This window comes from Pygocentrus nattereri, chromosome 4, assembly GCF_015220715.1.
Source record: "Pygocentrus nattereri isolate fPygNat1 chromosome 4, fPygNat1.pri, whole genome shotgun sequence".
NCBI lineage: Eukaryota > Metazoa > Chordata > Actinopteri > Characiformes > Serrasalmidae > Pygocentrus > Pygocentrus nattereri.
The window spans coordinates 11404614-11424163 of record NC_051214.1 but is presented as its reverse complement, the minus strand read 5'-3'; the positions used below and the strand labels follow the sequence as shown (position 1 = coordinate 11424163).

At 41.1% G+C, this 19550-nt stretch overlaps 1 protein-coding gene across 2 annotated transcripts in view; it reads left to right on the top strand.

Annotated features, from left to right (window-relative positions):
• Window positions 1–19550, top strand: part of myo6a (myosin VIa) — a 177766-nt gene that overhangs the window by 63695 nt on the left and 94521 nt on the right. For both annotated transcript variants that reach the window (XM_017697703.2, XM_037538156.1), the window contains exons 11-12: window positions 9314–9494; window positions 17572–17716. In XM_017697703.2, coding sequence (XP_017553192.2) covers window positions 9314–9494; window positions 17572–17716 — 326 coding nt within the window. The remainder of the gene's footprint in view (window positions 1–9313; window positions 9495–17571; window positions 17717–19550) is intronic.

Here is a 19550-nt window from a genome sequence, read left to right as displayed (position 1 = left end):
TCCGTACTGCTTACACACAAACATTTTAGGCTGGTGTTTGGACCAAAAAATCTTGTTGCACTTGTTGCCCTATTACAACAGCGAAGATATTTCTAATGATATGGCCAAACGCAGCCGGAGGAGACAGAGGCTGCAGCATCAAAAAAGATTAAAGAATCCGAGGACACAAACACATTCTGAGTGATGAGCCCAGCTGTCAACCATTGGTACTTCATAATCGCTCATGTGATGCTGGCAAAGATGAAACTGAAGCTCCGGGAGCAACAGGGGTTTGATGGCCGTTATGACCACAGTTGAATCATTCAAACCACAACAACAAATGAACAACGAAACGGAAGACGGAGGATACACGAGGCCGAGGTTTGCCCCATGTCTTCATGCAATCCAGGCCAATGAAAGCTCTAAGCCAAGCTTGTCCTCTCATAACAGGGCAAAAGAATAAACAAATGTGAATTACATTATTATTATCATCTAATTATTGTAAGTATGTGTGTGTGTGTGTGTGTGTGTGTGTGTGTGTGTGTATATATATATATATATATATATATATATATATATATATATATATTTATATATATATATATATATATATATATATATATATATAGTGCCTTTTACTGAAAAGTATAAATGGAATCCAGCCAAAGTTTATACAAATACAGTCCGGACAAGCTGCGAACAGGGTCTAAAAGTTTTGTTAAACAGAACACTTCTGTTGGTTTTAAAGAACTAAATATTGATATTTACTGCAATTTTTTTCAGTAGTTGTTTTTCATCAATTTTCCTTTAGTTTAAGCAAAAGCAGAAAAAAAAAAAAAACTAAAATAGGATAGGTAAGCAAACCATATGTAGGTAGGCAGTACAAAAGTGTATAAATACGCTGTATGTGATGTTCTATAATACACTGAGTTTGTGTAAGGGACTAGAAAAACATTCATAAATGGCTTGCAGATAAAAAATAACCAATAATAGCACATTTTACTTTCAGTGTTATGTTCAGCTAGTTCAGAGACCCTCGTCAATACCATTTTTCACTCAAACACAACACATCATGGTATGGAAAGAAAATCTATTGTGATTTCCTGAAGAATGGGGACCAAAAGTGTGAGATCACATTGGAAATCTGGATTTTTATTTATTTATTTTTTTCAAAACCTGTAAATACACTTTGAAATAAATGGAAAACAAATTGATGACATCGGCCATGTTCAGGACTATGACCGTGTAAAGGTCAGGTCTTTTCTTAGTCTTTGAAATTCTGAAAGTCATGTAAACATTTAATTTCCACTCAAATTGTTATTCTAATATAATTTGTGATGAAAATTGTTTTAAGTCAAATAGAAAATGCGACATGGAAATATTTTCACTAGTAGTTTCAGACTTTTGGACCCCATTGTAGGTCTTTAGTAAAGTTTCAGACTTTTGGACCCCATTGTAGGTCTTTAAAAATGGTTTTATTGAGACCCATGAACACTCAAAGAACCCTTTTGCTTGATTAAATGGTTCTTTGCGTGAACCATTTTTGCATGAAAAGACAACCCGTGAAAGGGTTCTTCAGATTGATGGAGAATGGGCTGTAGAAGGTTCTACACAGAACCTTTTTGTAAAGGGTTCTATATAGCACCAGTAAAGGTTCTGCTAGTGTTTCGATGTCAAGCTTATAATAATAGGAGAACCCTTTAAACATGCTAAGGGTTCTTTGAGTGTTCATGGTTCTATAAAGAACCATTTTCTTTATTAAAGAACCATGTTTTTTTAAGTTTGTACATACTGACTTTAAAGCTACACTATATAAGATTTGGGGATTTGGAGTGAGTACAAAGTGAGTACACCCCTCACATTTCTGTAACTATAGAAATGAAACTTGGATATAACTTAGTCAGTCTACAGCTTGTATAGCAGTACAGATGTACTGTACTGTATAGCAGTACCGATTTACTTTACAGCCATTAATGTCTAAATAGCTGGCAACACAAGTGAGTACACCTCACAGTGAACCAAATTGTGTCCAAATTGTGCCCAATTGTGTCATTGTCATGGGACTCGTGTCATGATGTCATGAGTGGGACTCGTTAGATTTACAAGGTTACAGGTGTGAATGGGCAGCAGGGCTGTTAAATTTGGTTTGTTTTGATTTGGTTTGATTTGCTATGGGTACAATTCTCTCATACTGGCCACAGGATATTCAACATAGCACCTCATGGCAAAGAACTCTGACAATGTGAGAAGTAGAATTGTTGCTCTCCACAAAGATGACCTAGGCTATAAGAAGATTGCTAACACCATAAAACTGAGTTATAGCACAGTGGCCAAGGTCATACAGCGGTTTTCCAGGACAGGTTTCACTCGGAGCAGGCCTCGCCAGGCTCGACCAAAGAAGTTGACTCCACGTGTTCAGCGTCATATCCAGAGGCTGGCTTCAAAACAATGTGTGCTGCCAGCATTGCTGCAGAGGTTGAAGAAGTGGGAGGTCAGCCTGTCAGTGCTCAGACCATACACTGCACAATGCATGAACTCTGTCTGCATGGCCGTCCTCCCAGAAGGAAGCCTCTTCTGAAGCTGGCGCACAAGTAAGCCCGGAAACAGTTTGCTGAAGACAGGCAGTCCAAGAACATGGATTGCTGGAACCATATGCTGTGGTCTGACAAGACCAAGATAAACTTGTTTGGCTCAGTTGGTGACCAGCATGTGTGGCAGAGCCCTAGTGAGGAGTACTGAGCACTGAATTAAGTATTGATTGTAATGTATTGTATTGCACTGTTCTCTGTTCAGTGCTGTTCCTTTTTCTCTGGGTATCAACAGTGACTTTTTGTTTCTAGCAGTATCTGAGCTCAGGACTAGCTTTCTCTCTAACCTATGGGTAACTAGCAAAGATACTTTTTCTAGATAGACAAAGCACTTCTTGTAAGTTGCTCTGGATAAGAGCGTCTGCTAAATACTGTAAATGTAAATGAGTACCAAGACAACTGTCTCTTGCCTACAGTCAAGCATGGTGGTGGTAGCATCATGGTCTGGGGCTGCATGAGTGCTGCCGGCACCGGGGAGCTGTGGTTAATTGAGGGAAACATAAATTCCAAAATGTACTGTGACATTCTGAAGCAGAGACAGATCCCCTCCTTTCGGAAACTGCGCCGCATGGCAGTTTTCCAACATAACGACCCCAAATACACCTCCAAGATGACAACTGCCTTTGAAGGTAAAAGTGATGGACAGGCCAAGTATGTCTCCAGAAATAAACCCAATTGAGCACCTGTGGGGCATCCTCAAGCAGAAGGAGGAGGGGAGCGCAAGGTGTCTAACATCCACCGGCTCCATGATGGCATCATTGAGGATTGGAAGAGGATTCCAGTAGCAGCCTGTGCAGCTCTGGTGAATTCCATGCCCAAGAGATTAAGGCAGTTCTAGACAATAATGGTGGTCGCACAAAATATTGACACTTTGAGCACAATTTGGACATGTTCACTGTGAGGTGTACTCACTTGTGTTGCCAGCTATTTAGACATTAATGGCTGTGTGTTGAATTCTTTTCAGAGGACAGTAAATCTGTACTGTTATACAAGCTGTACACTGACTACTGGAAGTTATATCCAAGTTTCATTTCTATAGTGTTGTCCAATGAAAAGGTATAATAAAATATTTGCAGAAACCTGAGGGGTGTACTCACTTTTGTGAGACACTGTAAGAAAAAGTCTGAAAATGTAACAGTTTCATTTCCCAGTGTGAACGCACCACTTGCCCTAGTGGCTAGTACATTAGAGAGGTAGTTGATACAGGACACAGCCTTTATCTGCCCTTTACTAGTTGAGATGTTCCAGAAGAGGAGTTACCTGGCACAAAGTGCCTTGAGTAAATGGAATTGGATGCTTACCAAGTATTCTAGAGGACACACACACACACACGCACGCACACACACAAAAACACAAGCACCTGCGAGGTATTGATGATGAAACAGACAATTGATGTAGTACCCTTCCAGAGAGAACACTTCATGCTTATAATTGATTATTCACAACAGGTCCACTGTACCTGGCCCCGCTCTGCAGCGGCCCTGCAGGGACAGCCAAATTCATTATTATTGTTTGCAGAAATAGCCCCTACAGGACATTGCTTGCGCTGCCTGCCTCCAGGAATAGAAATGATTAATTCATTACAAGCTCGTCATCTACAAGCCAGCTCTGTCCAGGGAATCGCATTCAACTGGATTATTTTCATATTAATTAGAAATATGTGTATGCATCAGGAGGCGGCACCCCAGGCTCATCTGTGGATAGATTATGCAGGCGTATGAGGGCATGTCGATTGTCGTGCCCCGTAATCAAAGTGATTGTGTCTGTTTTTAAATGTTCCTTTGAGAGATGAGGCTAACAAAAAGGCTCCTGCATTTCAAAAGTTCATTTTTTGTTGTTGTTGTTTTTCTTTTTTTTGTTGTTGTTGACCTTATAGCGTGGCTTTTGATTTGCTAATGGTGCCATCTGAGTTAGTTATGATCGAAAATGTATTCACTAGCCTTATGAATGAGGAGACATGTAGGCTTGCTTCTCTAAATCAGGGGATGCATTAAAACCCTCAACTACATAACTTACATATTAGTTTCATGCATTAGTTTTGATTAGCCTACATGTGTGTATTATGTATATAATTTTTCGAAATAAACATTCAGAGTACTGTGCATGACAACCTGCTTTTCCAGAATGCACATTGGGGTAAAAATGTGAATAAATGTAGCAGGAGCATGTTTTCAATCTCTTCAATCTTTATTTGGATAGTTCACTTTAGATTCATTTAATAAACATATGTGATTAATCGGGGTTAATCACGAAAGTAATTTGATTAATCGCAACTGATTATTTTAATCAGCTCTGGGTGTGAAATACGAGATCACCTGTACATTTAAGAACCAGTCGCAATCAACTACACAAAGAAAGACGATTAATTGCAATAAATTATTTTAATCATTTGGCAGCCCTAGATGAAATACATTTAGAGCGCCTGTACATTTAAGAATTAGTCACAATTAACTGCACAAAGTAATCCAATTAATTGCAACTAATTATTTGAATTGTTTGGCATCCCTAGGAAAAAATACATTTTGAGCACCAGTATGTCAAAAAAAATGAATGCAGTTGATCAAGATTAACTTTGCATAGTAATACAATTAATCACATTTTGATTATTTTAATCATTTGACAGCCCATTTTGAGTACCTGTAAATTTAAGAATAAATCACAATTAACTACGCAGAGTAATCCGATTAATCACAGCTAATCATTGTAACTGTTTGACAGCCCTAGGATGTGATTAGTCACAATTAACTATGCAAAGTAATGTTTAATCACAAATTATTTATATTGTTTGACAGCCCTAGTGGAACATTTAGAGCATCTATACAGGGTGAGTCAAATGTCACAGGACACCATTGTACAACCCCAATTCCAATGAAGTTGGGACGTTGTGTAAAACATAAATAAAAACAGAATACGATGATTTACAAATCCTTTTCAACCTATATTCAACTGAATACACTACAAAGACAAGATATTTAATGTTCAAACGGATAAACTTTATTGTTTTTTGCAAATATTCACTCATTTTGAATTTGATGCCTGCAACACTTTCCAAAGTTGGGACAGGGGCAACAAAAGTGGGAAAGACTGGGAAAGTTGAGGAATGCTCAAAAAACACCTGTTTGGAACATTCCACAGGTGAACAGGTTAATTGGAAACAGGTGAGTGTCATGATTGGGTATAAAGGGAGCATCCCTGAAAGGCTCAGTCGTTCACAAGCAAGGACGGAGTGAGGTTCACCACTTTGTGAACAACTGCATGAGCAAATAGTCCAACAGTTTAAGAGCAACGTTTCTCAACGTGCAATTGCAAGGAATTTAGGGATTTCATCATCTACAGTCCATAATATCATCAAAAGATTTAGAGAATCTGGAGAAATCTCTGCAAGTAAGCGGCAAGGCAGAAAACTAACATTGAATGCCCGTGACCTTCGATCCCTCAGGAGGCACTGCATTAAAAACCGACATCATTCTGTAGCGGATATTCCCACATGGGCTCAGGAACACTTCAGAAAACCACTGTCAGTGAACTGTCAGTTCGTCGCTCCATCTACAAGTGCAAGTTAAACTCTGCCATGCAAAGCGAAATCCATATATCAACAACACCTAGAAACACCGCCGGCTTCTCTGGGCCGAGCTCATCTGAGATGGACTGACGCTAAGTGGAAAAGTGTCCTGTGGTCTGACGAGTCCACATTTCAAACTGTTTTTGGAAATCATGGACGTCGTGTCCTCCAGGCCAAAGAGGAAAAGGGCTGTCTGGATTGTTATCAGCAAGTTCAAAAGCCAGCGTCTCTGATGGTCTGGGGGTGTGTTAGTGCCCATGGCATGGGTAACTGACACATCTGTGAAGGCATCATTAATGCTGAAAGGTACATACAGGTTTTGGAGCAACATATGCTGCCATCCAAGGAACGTCTTTTTCAGGGACGTCCTGCTTATTTCAGCAAGACAATGCCAAGCCACATTCTGCACGTGTTACAACAGCGTGGCTTCGCAGTAAAAGAGTGCAGGTACTAGACTGGCCTGTCTGCAGTCCAGACCTGTCTCCCATTGAAAATGTGTGGCACATTATGAAGCGCAAAATACGACAACGGAGACCCCGGACTGTTGAGCAGCTGAAGTTGTACATCAAGCAAGAATGGGAAAGAATTCCACCTACAAAGCTTCAACTATTAGTGTCCTCAGTCCCCAAACACTTACTGAGTGTTGTTAAAAGGAAAGGTGATGTAACACAGTGGTAAACACGCCTCTGTCCCAACTTCTTTGGAACGTGTTGCAGGCATCAAATTCAAAATGAGTGAATATTTGCAAAAAACAAAGTTTATCCGTTTGAACATTAAATATCTTGTCTTTGTAGTGTATTCAGTTGAATATAGGTTGAAAAGGATTTGCAAATCATCTTATTCTGTTTTTATTTATGTTTTACACAACATCCAAACTTCATTGGAATTGGGGTTGTATTTTATTTTATTTTTTATGCTGTCACAAGCCTCCACGATGCTGTGCTGAAGGTGGTGTTTGTTGCAGATTTTCTCAGCATACACAATTTGTTTGAGATGACCCCAGAGATAAAAGTGGATAATAAAATAAAAAATAAAATAAAATAAAACCTGTCCTGTGACTTTTGACTCACCCTGCACTTTTCAACGAATATGATTAAACATGATGGAGTGTGCAAAGGATTGCGATTAATCGCAACTAATTGTTTTGATCAAACTCGTGTATTGATGGCATTGCAGGAGGAACTATTGTGAATTATTGCTGTTAATTATATACATATTCATTTCTTTATTTAGCAGAAGGGCAGGGGTTCATAAATAACACCAGTGGCGCCTGGGCAGTAATAATTTCACGTATTGAATTATTTATGACTTGTGCATGGCTTTGTTTATGCTGTAATCAAGGGGGCTCCCTCCTTTGTACTCACACACTAATAATTTGGTGCCATCTGCTTGCTGTGTTAATCTCAGATGAATGTCTTTTTGTGTTGCTTCTTCTTTGTGTATCGCAGGACGTGAAGGTGATTATAGGAACACAATTTGGGGGGGGGGGGTGGTTTTGATTCGTCTCCTCTCTCTCTCTCCTCTTCAGCACCTGACCTGGCTCTGATGGAGCACACGTTCACGCATTCAGTGATCAGCCCTGTCCCAATCCGCTTAAAAGACTCTTTGTCCTTTTCACCCTTACGTGTTCCGAGATGTGACGAACGCGCTCGACTTTATGAGGCGTTTCGTTAAAAACCTTGTGTCATGAGTTCTCACGCAATAGTGCGTCTGACTCTTTTGTCTTGTCACCTAGGGAATTGCGGTAAGGCGAGCAATTTGGGACAGTGCCGGTCATTAAGCTACGGCGCTCGATGTTTATTCGACCTTGCTTGGGTGGAAAGGGAAAGGCCCCTCGTGCTGATTGCAGTGGCTTTAGGTGCATGCTGAACAAAGCTAGCGTCTCTGGTTTCCTTCATTTATTTCACTTCTCTCTCCTGTGGGACGGAATGGGGTAAGGAGGGTTCACAGTGAATGATTGTGTCAGAAATTTCTCTGTTTGTCCAGACCTCTGGCTCAGAAAGTCACAGCACTCTGGCACTCCTACGGCTGCCGGCTCCAGGGGAACCCTGCAAAAATCCATGACACAAATTCAGCGGCTCAATTTAAGCCACTCGTATCCTATTAAGTGTGATCTCCAGCCCCTGCTGGGGTGTAAAGGGTTGCCCAAAGCTCAGAGTGGATAAACCAGAGGCCTGCAGCAGCTGATGATGGCTCATTTTGATACATATGGTCTCTCAAATATACTGAAGTATCCTCTGATTATTGGCATGAATGCCAAAGGCTCAGTTTTGTAGTGAAAGCAAAACTGAAAGCAAGTTTACACAAATGAAAGAGTGGAAGTAATAAGGATTGGACACACTAAAGAGTGAAAAATTATATAATATTTACTTGTTAAATATATGAAAGGTTTTGTTGCAAAACTGTTGAAAATTCTATTGCATGCAGTTTTGCGAATTTCTTTCTTTATTTATTTATTTTCTTCCATGATGTGTGTTGTTGGCTGTGAGCTTTCCACATACAAGGAATATCAGTGCTACATTGTGATTAATAACACCTTTATTAAAGAAATAAATCTGAATGCGAGCTAATATTCTTTCTAAAAGCTTGTTTAGAAACACAAGTTTCTCTACGATGATGATTTCCCATCACACCATTCTGAATGTCTTTGTTTACATCTCAGTGATAGAATTATGCAGATCCATGCTTTCGACTGGTACTACATGAACATTTCAGGCATAGGTCAATTGATAATAGATAAAATTATTGGTCACATAAGAGTGCCCTCCCCTTATGGTGGTGCACAGAAGACTAATGGAGGTGTAATGGGTGCGTGATGAGCGATAATGAGTGCTGCTGAGAGCTGTTTAGATGTTTGTCCTGCTGCAGTGCCGGAGAACGCCAGTGTGCTGTGACCTTCATTACAGCGTGCTCTGAAGGACACCTCGCTACTATAAAATGTCAGAAATCTACAAATGACAAATAACGCAGTTACTCATTGTGCTCTTTTGGACTGCAGGTCCTCTTTCTAGCTCCTCTGACGCTGCTGTGCTGTTTGCAGTAGATTTTGGCGTGTGCACACATGCCTTGATATTTGCCTCCTCTGCCTGGTGGTGGCAAGTTTGCTTTCGCCACTCTTGTATTGATAAAAAAAAAAAGGTAAAATAACTCCACCTTTCATCCTCACCCTGTGCTTTGTGTGTAGCACCTAAAAGCAGGCCCGCTGAAGGATCCCCTGCTGGATGATCAGGGGGACTTCACCCGCATGGTGGTGGCCATGAAGAAGATCGGGCTGGATGATGCAGAGAAGCTGGACCTGTTCAGGGTGGTGGCTGGAGTTCTTCACCTAGGCAACATTGACTTTGAGGAGGCTGGCAGCACTTCAGGTAAAAACCTAATGCCTGTCTAGTGGTTAGGTTGGCTGTCAGGTCTGCTGAAATCATTTGGGGTCTGTTCCTTTGTCAGGTCAAACAGCAGTGCATAACCCCCTCATTGCAAAGATGAAAGCACATTTTAGACACAAGTGGTGCAGAAACTATCAGCACTGATCTTCAGAGATGTGGGGAAAACAGTGAGCTGATCTGATGAGTCATGCTTTGCCATGTTTTCCGCACCAGGATAAGGGTACAGGCCTATAAGCTTGACCTCTACAATGAGAGTGTTCAGTGGCTTTGTTAAGCTCTTTGTTGGCTTGGTTTAGGTCCAGTTGTCTCCTTAGAGGGACGGTTCACTGCAAGTACAACGTTAGGAGGGGTCAGCCACCATCTGCAGGCCATAAGGGGTCACTGAATAGTTAAATGAGTTTATAATTGATGTAGGTCATATGCTATGGCCTTTGCAGTCACCAGATCCCAACATGGAACATAGATCCCTATGGAAGATCTTTGACCAAGGAACTCCAGGGAACAACAGGGAGCCAGTATCTCCGAATGGAGAGAACTTGGAACAGTGGTGAGTTGTCCCAGAAGTGAGAGAGGTGACCCGTTACATCTGTTGTAAAGCTACCACGGCATTGAACATGAAGTTTATCATCTCAACAATGAAGCATGGTGGTGGTAGTGTGATGTTTTGGGGCCTTGACAACCATGAGTTCTGCTCTGTACCAGAAAATCCTGCAGGTGAATTTTGAATCATCAAGCCAGTATTCTGAGGCTAAAGTGCAGTTACGTTATGCAGCGAGATACGATCCATAGCACAAGAGCAAGTCCACCAGCAAGGTAGTTCATGCTCCAAAACCCTCTGATGTGGTTGAATCAAAGCAGTTCTGAAAAGAATGATGGTCCAAAATTCCTCCACAGCGATATCAAAGCCTGATCTTCGGTTATAGGAAGTGCTTGGATGCAGTTGTTGCTTCCAAAGCTGGCACAATCAGTTATGTTTAGGAGGCAGTTGTTTCCTTACGTTCTCATTGTGTTGTATTACATTTTGTATGAGAATCTAAAACCATTTAGCGTGACAAATGAGGAAGAACAGCGTTAATCTGTGTCATTGTATATCTTTTTTTTCTTTATCATTGTTTTTGTTTTTCCTCAGACATTTGTTCCTATTAGTATTTAGCTTGCACTGTAGACTGTCACTTAAAAAGCCTTACCCAGCTAACGAGATCTCGCATGTAATGATGACAAAACTACAGCTGTTTGACACAATGAGCTGATGAGTTGGAAGTCTAATTACTTTCAGGGTTTAACTGCAGAAACAGCAGGAGTGACTGTTTCATCTACTGATGTAAACACGTCTTCTGGGAGTAAATAAAGTGTCAACGTGTTGGACCGCAGAGCAGTAGAGGGCTTCTGGCGCTTGTTGGAAAACAAGATCTAATCACTCTAAATTGCTCGCAGGCTGTAGAGTTGAAAGGTCTGTTTAATAGTGCGCTATAACGGCCAGCGACTGATGCAGTATGGAAAAGAGGCTTTGGTTCACTGGCTCCTGCGGCGGTCTTGGTGCCTGAACCCTGCTGTGACTGGCACCCTTGGTGAAGAGGAACAAAAAGGTCCTTGTTGTTTAGCAACATTCTTGCTGTGTCAGTTCTTCATCATAATGGTGCCAATAATGTTGACTCACACTTTTTAATTTTAAAAAGCCAGTTAATGAAGTCTAATATGTAATTATGACAAAGTAAAGGAAAACTACAGCTGTTTTGGATAGTGCGCTGATGAGCTTGGAAGTCAGAGTTGGCATGCAATGGAATATGTATATAGAAAATATAAGTCTGTATTCAGTCCAAAGTACATTTTGTGAAGGCCATATTTAGTTACTTTGTATAAAGTATGCTTTATTATATTTGCCCGCTAAATGAAAGAAACGTGTAACCATTAAAAGAAACACTGCTGATGTTTGTTTATTAACTATTTAGTCAGTGCACAACATGACAAATTCCTAAGAGGACCTCAAGTAACGATTTCTACTGAAGACTGAGTAGACCGATAAATCAATGTGAGGATCAGTTAATAATCTCAGTGTTACTGAGCTCTTTTGAGGGATGATCAAACTAGTGATCTATTCTGTAGTGTACATGTTTGCAAGTTTAATACCAGTGTTGCACTGGGCTTGTGCTTGCGGGATTGAAGGAGCAGCAGGTAGTGAGAGAGAAGGAAAAAGGTTTGGAACTTTTTTAAATAATAAGCAAATTAAAGTTTTTGCCCTGTGCCTAAAAGCATTCTTAATATAGATGATTTTATGCATTGTAATTTAGGACACTGTACTCAGTATTCAGCCCTCACTACTTTTCAGAGTGTTTTGCTCAACGCTGCTGGAAGCTTAATTAGTTCAGGAACCCCTGCTGGTAGAAGGTCTTTGAACTTCTCACATGAAGCTTTGAGTTTTGAAGATAAACGCTTATTGCTCCACAGCTCTCCATAGTAACTCTATAAATTGTCTTACTTTACACAGTCATAATGTATACAGTGTAGATTTCAGTATTATAAACTAAATACCAAAGGGCATTTTAGTTTATTCAGTATTTAAATGGGCAATTTGGCCTAAACCTGGAGTTTATGTTGTTTGTTCTGTTTTGTAGTGTTCTGCTCGGCTTTAAATCCCTCAGCCTCATTGTTTTGACAGAATTCAGAATTTTTTTTATTGTTTTTGTTCATCAGTGTTCTCTCACTATAATACCCAGCATGCTTTACACAAATACATTATACAACCATGGGGAACCCCTGTGGTGTCAGCAAATCCTGACTGCTAGCCTAGCCACTGACCTATGGGCGAATAAATACAGCCAAGATTGTATTGTATCTTTTAATTCAGCATAAGTGTCTCCCACCTTCAATATGCATCATCAGAAGGGGTTTTCCTTAAACTTGAATTGGAAAATTTCACTGTAGAGTCTGCTGGTTTAGGACGCAAGTAAGCATGTTTACAACAATTGATGGAACAGTTAAATTTTTCATTGTGATTGGAGTGTCCCTTTAAAGTAGATTGGGACCAACAAGAAGCTCACGTTTGTAAAAAGAATATATACTAATATATTTATCCCTAAACCTTTTGGAATAAGTAGTTTTTTGAAAGACAGGAGCCCCTTACATCTCTGGGAAAGCTAACACAGCTTTCCACTTAAGGATCATCATCAACAGTGAAGCATGGTGGTGGTAGTGTGATGTTTTGGGCATTTCTTGCTGCTTCAGGCTCTGGATAACCATGAATTCTGCTCTGTAGTAGAAAATCCTGAAGGAGGATGTCCAATCATCAGTCCATGATCTGAGGCTAAAGTGCAGTTGGGTTACACATCAAGATGACATTGCAAAGCCCAGGAGAAAGTTCACCATGGCTCAAAAGAAACAGAATGAGGGTGCTGTGTCAGGATATAAGGCGGTTCATGTTCTATTAGTGTAACTCTCACCATCTATTGCTCTGTTCATCATTCTAGACACATTTATGATTTCATATTTTTATAGCTTCATATTTTTATATTGTTTGAAACCCAGGTGTGGGGTACTGGTATCCTATTACAATAATTTTCCACATGAATCTGTATCAGAATATCTGCAGAATGGCTTCATATTATTAAAAGCTTTTGAACAGTAGTGTGCATTTACCTGTATGAAGCTAACACAGATCCACTCATTCCCGTGGTGTTGGCTAAGTAGTACAGAAGTAATTTCTGTCTTCATAATTACTCTTTAAATGTAATGAGCGTGAGCTGTGTGGCCCTCAGAGTCACAGATGTGTAGGTGTGGGTTATGAGATGTTCAGGTAGCAGTGTGTGTGAATCGTGATGCTGGAGTCGTAGCTGCTTCAGGGATGTAGATTTGACTGCTGGAGTTTCGTTCCTCTGTTTCTTTTGTTAGTCTGGGCTCCTGTGGAGTGAGCGCTGGGAAATCACTACCTGCTGTGAGAGAGTGTGTGTTTCTGTGTGCGCGTGTGTGCGCGTGTGAGGGGGATGATGGTTCTCTGGGGCTCAGTAGCTGATAGAAGAGGATAGATATGCTCACAGTGTTTGAGAAGAGGGAGCCAGGGTCATTCGCTGCATCTCCCTCTTTCTTTCTTTCTTTCTTTCTCGCTGTTTCTCGCACTTTCCCTCATTTATCTCTCTCTCTCTCTGTTTCTCTCTATCTCCCTCACTTGTCTTGCCTCTCTCTCATTTCTGCCCATCTCCCTCACCTCTATCTCTGTCTCTCACTCGCCCTTTCCCTGAGACTCTCTTCCTCACTTCTGTCTCACTTTTCTCTCTCTTTCTCCCTCTCTCATTCAGCTTTCTATTTCACTCTGACTTTCTCTCCCCCGCTCTTTCTCCCTCACCTCTTTCTCTTTCTGTTTCTTTCACTCTCTCTCCTTCATTTATCTCTCTCTCCCCTCACCTCTCTCTCCCTTACTCGCCCTTTTCCTGACTTTCTCTATTGCTCACTACTCTCAATTCTCCCTTACTTCTCTCTCTCTCTTCTCTCCCCTCTCTCCTTCACTTTTCTCTCCCCCACTCCCTTTCTGCCTTACTTCTCTCTCTCTCTCTCTCTCTCTCTCTCTTACTCTCCCTCATTTCTCTCTCTCTCTCTCTCTCTCTCTCTCTCTCTGTGTGTTTCTACATATAGCAGAAAGGTTTTCTTGTGTGTTGTTGATGTTTCCTTTAGCAGCTCTAGCCAATCAGCGGCCTGTCCATGTATTCCACCCTCACACACACGCCATGTAGGAGGAGATCAGGAGTCAAGGGAAACAATACCTCCACACTTTTATTTCCTGCAGGTTCATCCCAAGGTGAAAAGAAGGGAATTGATTTGATACTTGGTTGTAAGTTAGTTGGACATGTATGAGCCCATATCCTTACATCATATAAAATGGTTGTGTGTACATTGGTGCTTGTGTGTGTCTTTGCCTGTTGTGCGTGTGTGTGTGTTTGTGCGTGTGTTTGTGTTTGTGTGTGCATCTTCTTTCCCAAACTTCAGTGTGATCAATCACTTTAATAACACTCTCAACTCGGGCCTCAGCCTGCACAGATACGCTCACGCACAGCATCAAATTGATTATTGCTCTGAGTCCTCTGTGCATAAAGCAATACTGGTAACTGTGTAATGTTGCCGATGTAGCAGTTTGTGTTTCATTTTTAAAACTGCTGCATTTTAATTTGCATTGTGGTGCTATTGAAGAGCATCCATCTGTAACCCCTGCTCCGGCTCCGGCGCCAACAAGAAAACGCTCACCCGCTCATCCTGTACCGCAAACACATGGCCGACTGAAGCCCATCAAATAGCTGGGCTTATATAATAGTTAATCAAATAAATTGTTAAATGACAGTTAACCTCATTAGCCTCTCTTTAATTAGTCTAATATAATTAGTGTTGTGTAGCCATTTGATATAATGTAGCTTAACTGACTACATAAAGCCCTTTAAGAACAGGCCTGAGCTGTTTATGCAGGTTTGTGGGTTTAAACTGCCTAGGAGTAGTAATGAAAATGAACTTGGTTAGTTCATTACACCAGTTTTCAAAAGTCCTGCATTATTTAATCAGTGAGATTTAAACAGTTGTTCCTTCCACTTAAACAACAACAGTAACATCCTTGCAGCTCAGTGTTTGGTTCTTTGGGTCTCCTAGTAACAAGAGTTCGCGAGAATTTATTTGCGAGAGTTCGCACGACTTCTCGTGAGTTCTGTTCGGTTCAGCAGCAGCTTAAAAGTTGAGTAGTGTCTGATCCCTAATTGTTTAGTGTGGTCCCCAATATTTCAGTAGCCCAAAAAATCTGCAAAACCTAGTCTTTTTATGATCTGTTAAGACTTTTAAAGTCGTGTAGTGTAACCCAGCCGACGATGGGCAGATGTAAAATGGTTTGGTTGATTAGTAGGAATGAAGGAATAAACTTTGTCAAAAACTGTGTTAACATTTCACCCCTGCTAATGTTACACTGGAGGCAGTTTTGCTTTAAAGTTGCTGCTGCAGCCGCTTTCAGTGGAACAGTTTCCATGTCCTCCTCGAAAGCTGTCAGCGTTAGAGATCACAAGTGCAAGGAATAGATGTCCGTTCTAGGAGAATGGGTGGATCTAGGGGGCGGGAAATGAAAAATAAAATGGTGTGTGCAAAAGCTATGGCATGTTTTACATTTTGTTTTATTTTTCCCCAATATCTTAAACTCAGGAAAGAAGTAGAAATTGCCCTTTTAACTTGTTTAATGCGTAATAAAAAAAAACTTAAATTCACTTTTCTTGCATAAAATGGTCCTTGATTCATTTTTCAGACCCGATTATTAAATTCAAAAACATCAAAAAAATAAATAAATAAATAATAATAATATGAAAAACTAAAAATAATAATGTGTGCGGGGGTCCTTTTGGAGTATGTTGTCTTGAGGCAACACTATGCAACAATGGGAAGAAATGATAGAGCGTGGTGAGACCTGGCTTGTTATTGGCTAAATCCATTTCAGTCTTTCTGCAAAATCTCATAACAAAAAAATTACACTCACTGTTTAAAAAGTTGTTTAAAAGTGCCCACTAAGAGAGAGTATGACCAAGCACATGCTTTGTATTGGCTTACTCAAGCTCTTCCCTTCATTGTTGATCCTATCATCTTTAAATATGTGTGTTGTAAAGTGAGGAAAATGAGTTGCCCTGAGGCAACGTTGTGCAGTAGAAGGTTAAATATGCAGAAAATGCCAGTTTAAGTTGAATGAATGAAACCTGTCATATGACCAGAGCTATTCAGACTTATGTATATGACTGTATATGCCAGTGTTTTCAAAGATCATGTGAGTGAATTACATGCATATGGTGTTAAAATCATGCATCAGACTCTGCTTTGAAGTTATTAAAGTCATGAGAAATGGTCATGGATATTTTTAATGAGCCTGAGGAATCATGGGATGGTTTTGGAATTTTGTTTTTAAAAAGATGTGGAGAGCCCACTGGTCCTCTCTGGTCACAGCAGAGGAGACAGCTGCTCCCTGTGGTTTCTCTCAGTCGAGCGCGTTGGCCATAAACGCGCCGGGTGTGGTGTGATTGCAGTATTGACAGTGAACAAGGCGAAGCCCAGGACGAGAGAGGCAGTAGGAGGAGTGAGAGAGAGTGAGAGAGTGAGCGAGAGAGAGTTTATTGTGGTGCGCTGCAGGCAGAGATGGAGGGGGTGATTTCAGGACCAATGAAACCAGTTTAGCTCTGAAATAGCTCTCTGTAGGAGGCCTGATCTCAGCCATACATCACCCAGGGAGTCTGCAGGACACATACGCCTGAAGAGATACTGTTTTAGGGGAGGTAGTTGTACTCAAAGCTCATCTAAGGTGAAGTTGGTATGTGACTTATTCAAGAACAAGTTACATCATGTAGGTTTAAATATCATAAACCACACTCCAAGCATCTGTATAGATTCCTTTTTAGATTCAATTAAAATATTTTAGTGTTTTTTTTTTCCAGCAGCTTCCATTTTCTTCCATTTCAGGAGACTTTCTCAGGTCTTCAAAGAAACCTGCAGGGATATTTTTCCACGCCTCCAAAGTTCAGTCTTAGAAGTTGGTTGCATTTTCTGCTTTATATGATCCAAGCAATCCCAAACACACATTCAGTGATGTTAAGATCTGAACTCTGTTTAATTGCATGTTACTGCTGTCGGAAAAACACCTTGTATCTCCAAAATGATAACTTTACAGCAGAAGGAAAAAACATGCTTTATTTTAATGTATGTCAGTGGAACCAGATGTTTTTCCTGGTCATTTTGGGCTGTTTCTTTTGCCCCTTTCATCATGACATGTACATACAATGTAAAGGGCAACAGGTACTTTCAAATCACGTCAAAAACTGAAAAATAACCCCCCCCCCCCCAACACCCCCAACACCTACTACTGCTGTTCTCCATTTCTGACTAAAATCTCATTAGCCAGCTTCAATTCAGCTTTTTCGGTTCGGAGAAGAGGGGTTGTGAATTATTTTTAACTCCAAAAAAGGGTCACACTGTATCTAGATCAAGGTGAAGAACCCCTGAACTAGTCTGTTTGGCTCAGCTTTGCGTTTTCAACAGTTCTTTTTGTCTGTGAATGTGTCCCCAGGTGGCTGTATCTTGAAGAAGCAGTCGAGTCAGGCTCTGGAGCACTGCGCCGAGCTCCTGGGTTTGGATGAAGAAGATCTGAGAGTCAGCCTCACCACCAGAGTCATGCTGACAACAGCAGGGGGCGCTAAAGGCACAGTCATCAAGTGAGACTCGCTCAACACACATGTATACGTGCACAAACACACACACACACACACCCGGAGCAGGTAGAAGCAAATCCTCTTCTTCCATTAAGCGGCGCTGATGCTAATTGAAGCGTCTGGGTGCCACTGATGTGCTAATGTGAGGAATCTTCCCGTTTAACAGCCTTCAGCCACTTTAACTAGAGTCTTCACAAAGGCCGATCAGACACAGTCACTGTAAATTGCCAAAAGCTGCTCTAATCAAGGTTTTCGTCACCTTTTGAGATTAATAATCGCATCAAAATGTCATCAAAATCTGTTGTAAACATCAAAGTGTCACTGAATGGCATTTGTCAGCTGGGATGGAAGCCTGCCTCGCAGAAACCATCCCAATGTGTTTGCTGACATTTTTGCAAATGCTATCTGCGCCATGACAGGACAGAAAAGGACGGTGGAGCAAAGCGTACCATGTGGAATGTGTGCCTTGTTTTGTTCATGCTAGTTGTGAAATTCTCTCACTGTTCTTCTAATTGCAGGTATTATGTAGTGATTATATTATAGTAATGAATACGTGTTGTGCAGAAGTCAGAGACCAACCTTCATGTATTTAATGTCCAGGCAAAAAGGCCATTCAATATGAGTAATTAATATTTGTAGGAGGTATTTCTGAGGAGATTAGATGTAAGATAAGCCACTTACCTAAAGAAGGGTTAAAATCAGTGGAAAACTGGAGTTTTCAAACCTGGAGTTTGAAGATATAAAGAAAAGAGGACCACATGCAAGACCTGAACACATGAACATTTGCAAAACAAAGAAATGAATCTACTGGAACGGATGATATTTTATCTCATTAGTGGTCATTTTACAGTCTGTTGTCTTTTCTACATCTTAATGGGGGGAGACAGTAGAGGTCAGAGGGGAGTACAGGAGACAGTGAGAGGTCAGAGGGGACAGCTCTGGTCACTCAGAGATATGAATCACAGTATGACTTATAGGCAACCCTCCTCTCCCTCTGACTGGACTCCTTCCCTCCGTCTTACTGGACTCCTTCTTTCTCTCTGACTGGACTCCTCCCCTCCCTCCCTCCCCCTGGCCAGACTCCTCCCCTCCCTCCCTCCCCCTGGCCCCCTGGCCTAGCTCTTAACAGTTTTCTGTTGTTTTTAGCTTCTGGGATTCTCTCTCTCTCTCTCTTCACTGAACCACTTTTCTCCCCATTATCATCTCTTCCACACTGGCCACTGCGTTTTCTCTTCCTCTTTCTTTTCCTTCTGCTGTCAAGGTTTTATCTCTTCATTTATAGAGGAGAGAGTAATGAGGTGTGTGCGTGTGTGGGTGGCTGGGCCTCTGTTGCATGCGTGTGTGTGTGTGTGCGTGTGTGTGTTTGTGAGAGATACTTCGAGTGAGAGAGAGATGAATAGATGTTTAGAGTGAGAGCCTCTCTCTCATTTGTCAGACAGACAGGCGTTCTGTCACGCTCGCAGAGAGAATGCTGACTTTCCACTGGCTGCTTTGTAAACTAACTGTATTAATTCAGCAGGGTGGCTGAAGGGCAGCGGAGGATTGAGCCTGCCTTAAGCACTCTATTTCTGAGTGTTACGTAAGGGGAAAGCCTGGTCTACCTTGCTTGGGGCCTTGCTGAGAGAGAGAGAGAAAGAGAGAGAGAGAGAAACACGTTGCCTCCAGGAGGGCTGGGTCATTATACCGTTGCAGTGGCAAACAGGGTATCGCATGTTTACTCGTAAACTGTGGTCTGTTTTATTGGACGACATCAGTAAATGTGTATAGCACTGCTGACAATCTTTTTGCAACACATGAAGCTGTCAGTTTGTTTAGCCATATTTCTCAGAAATATGAA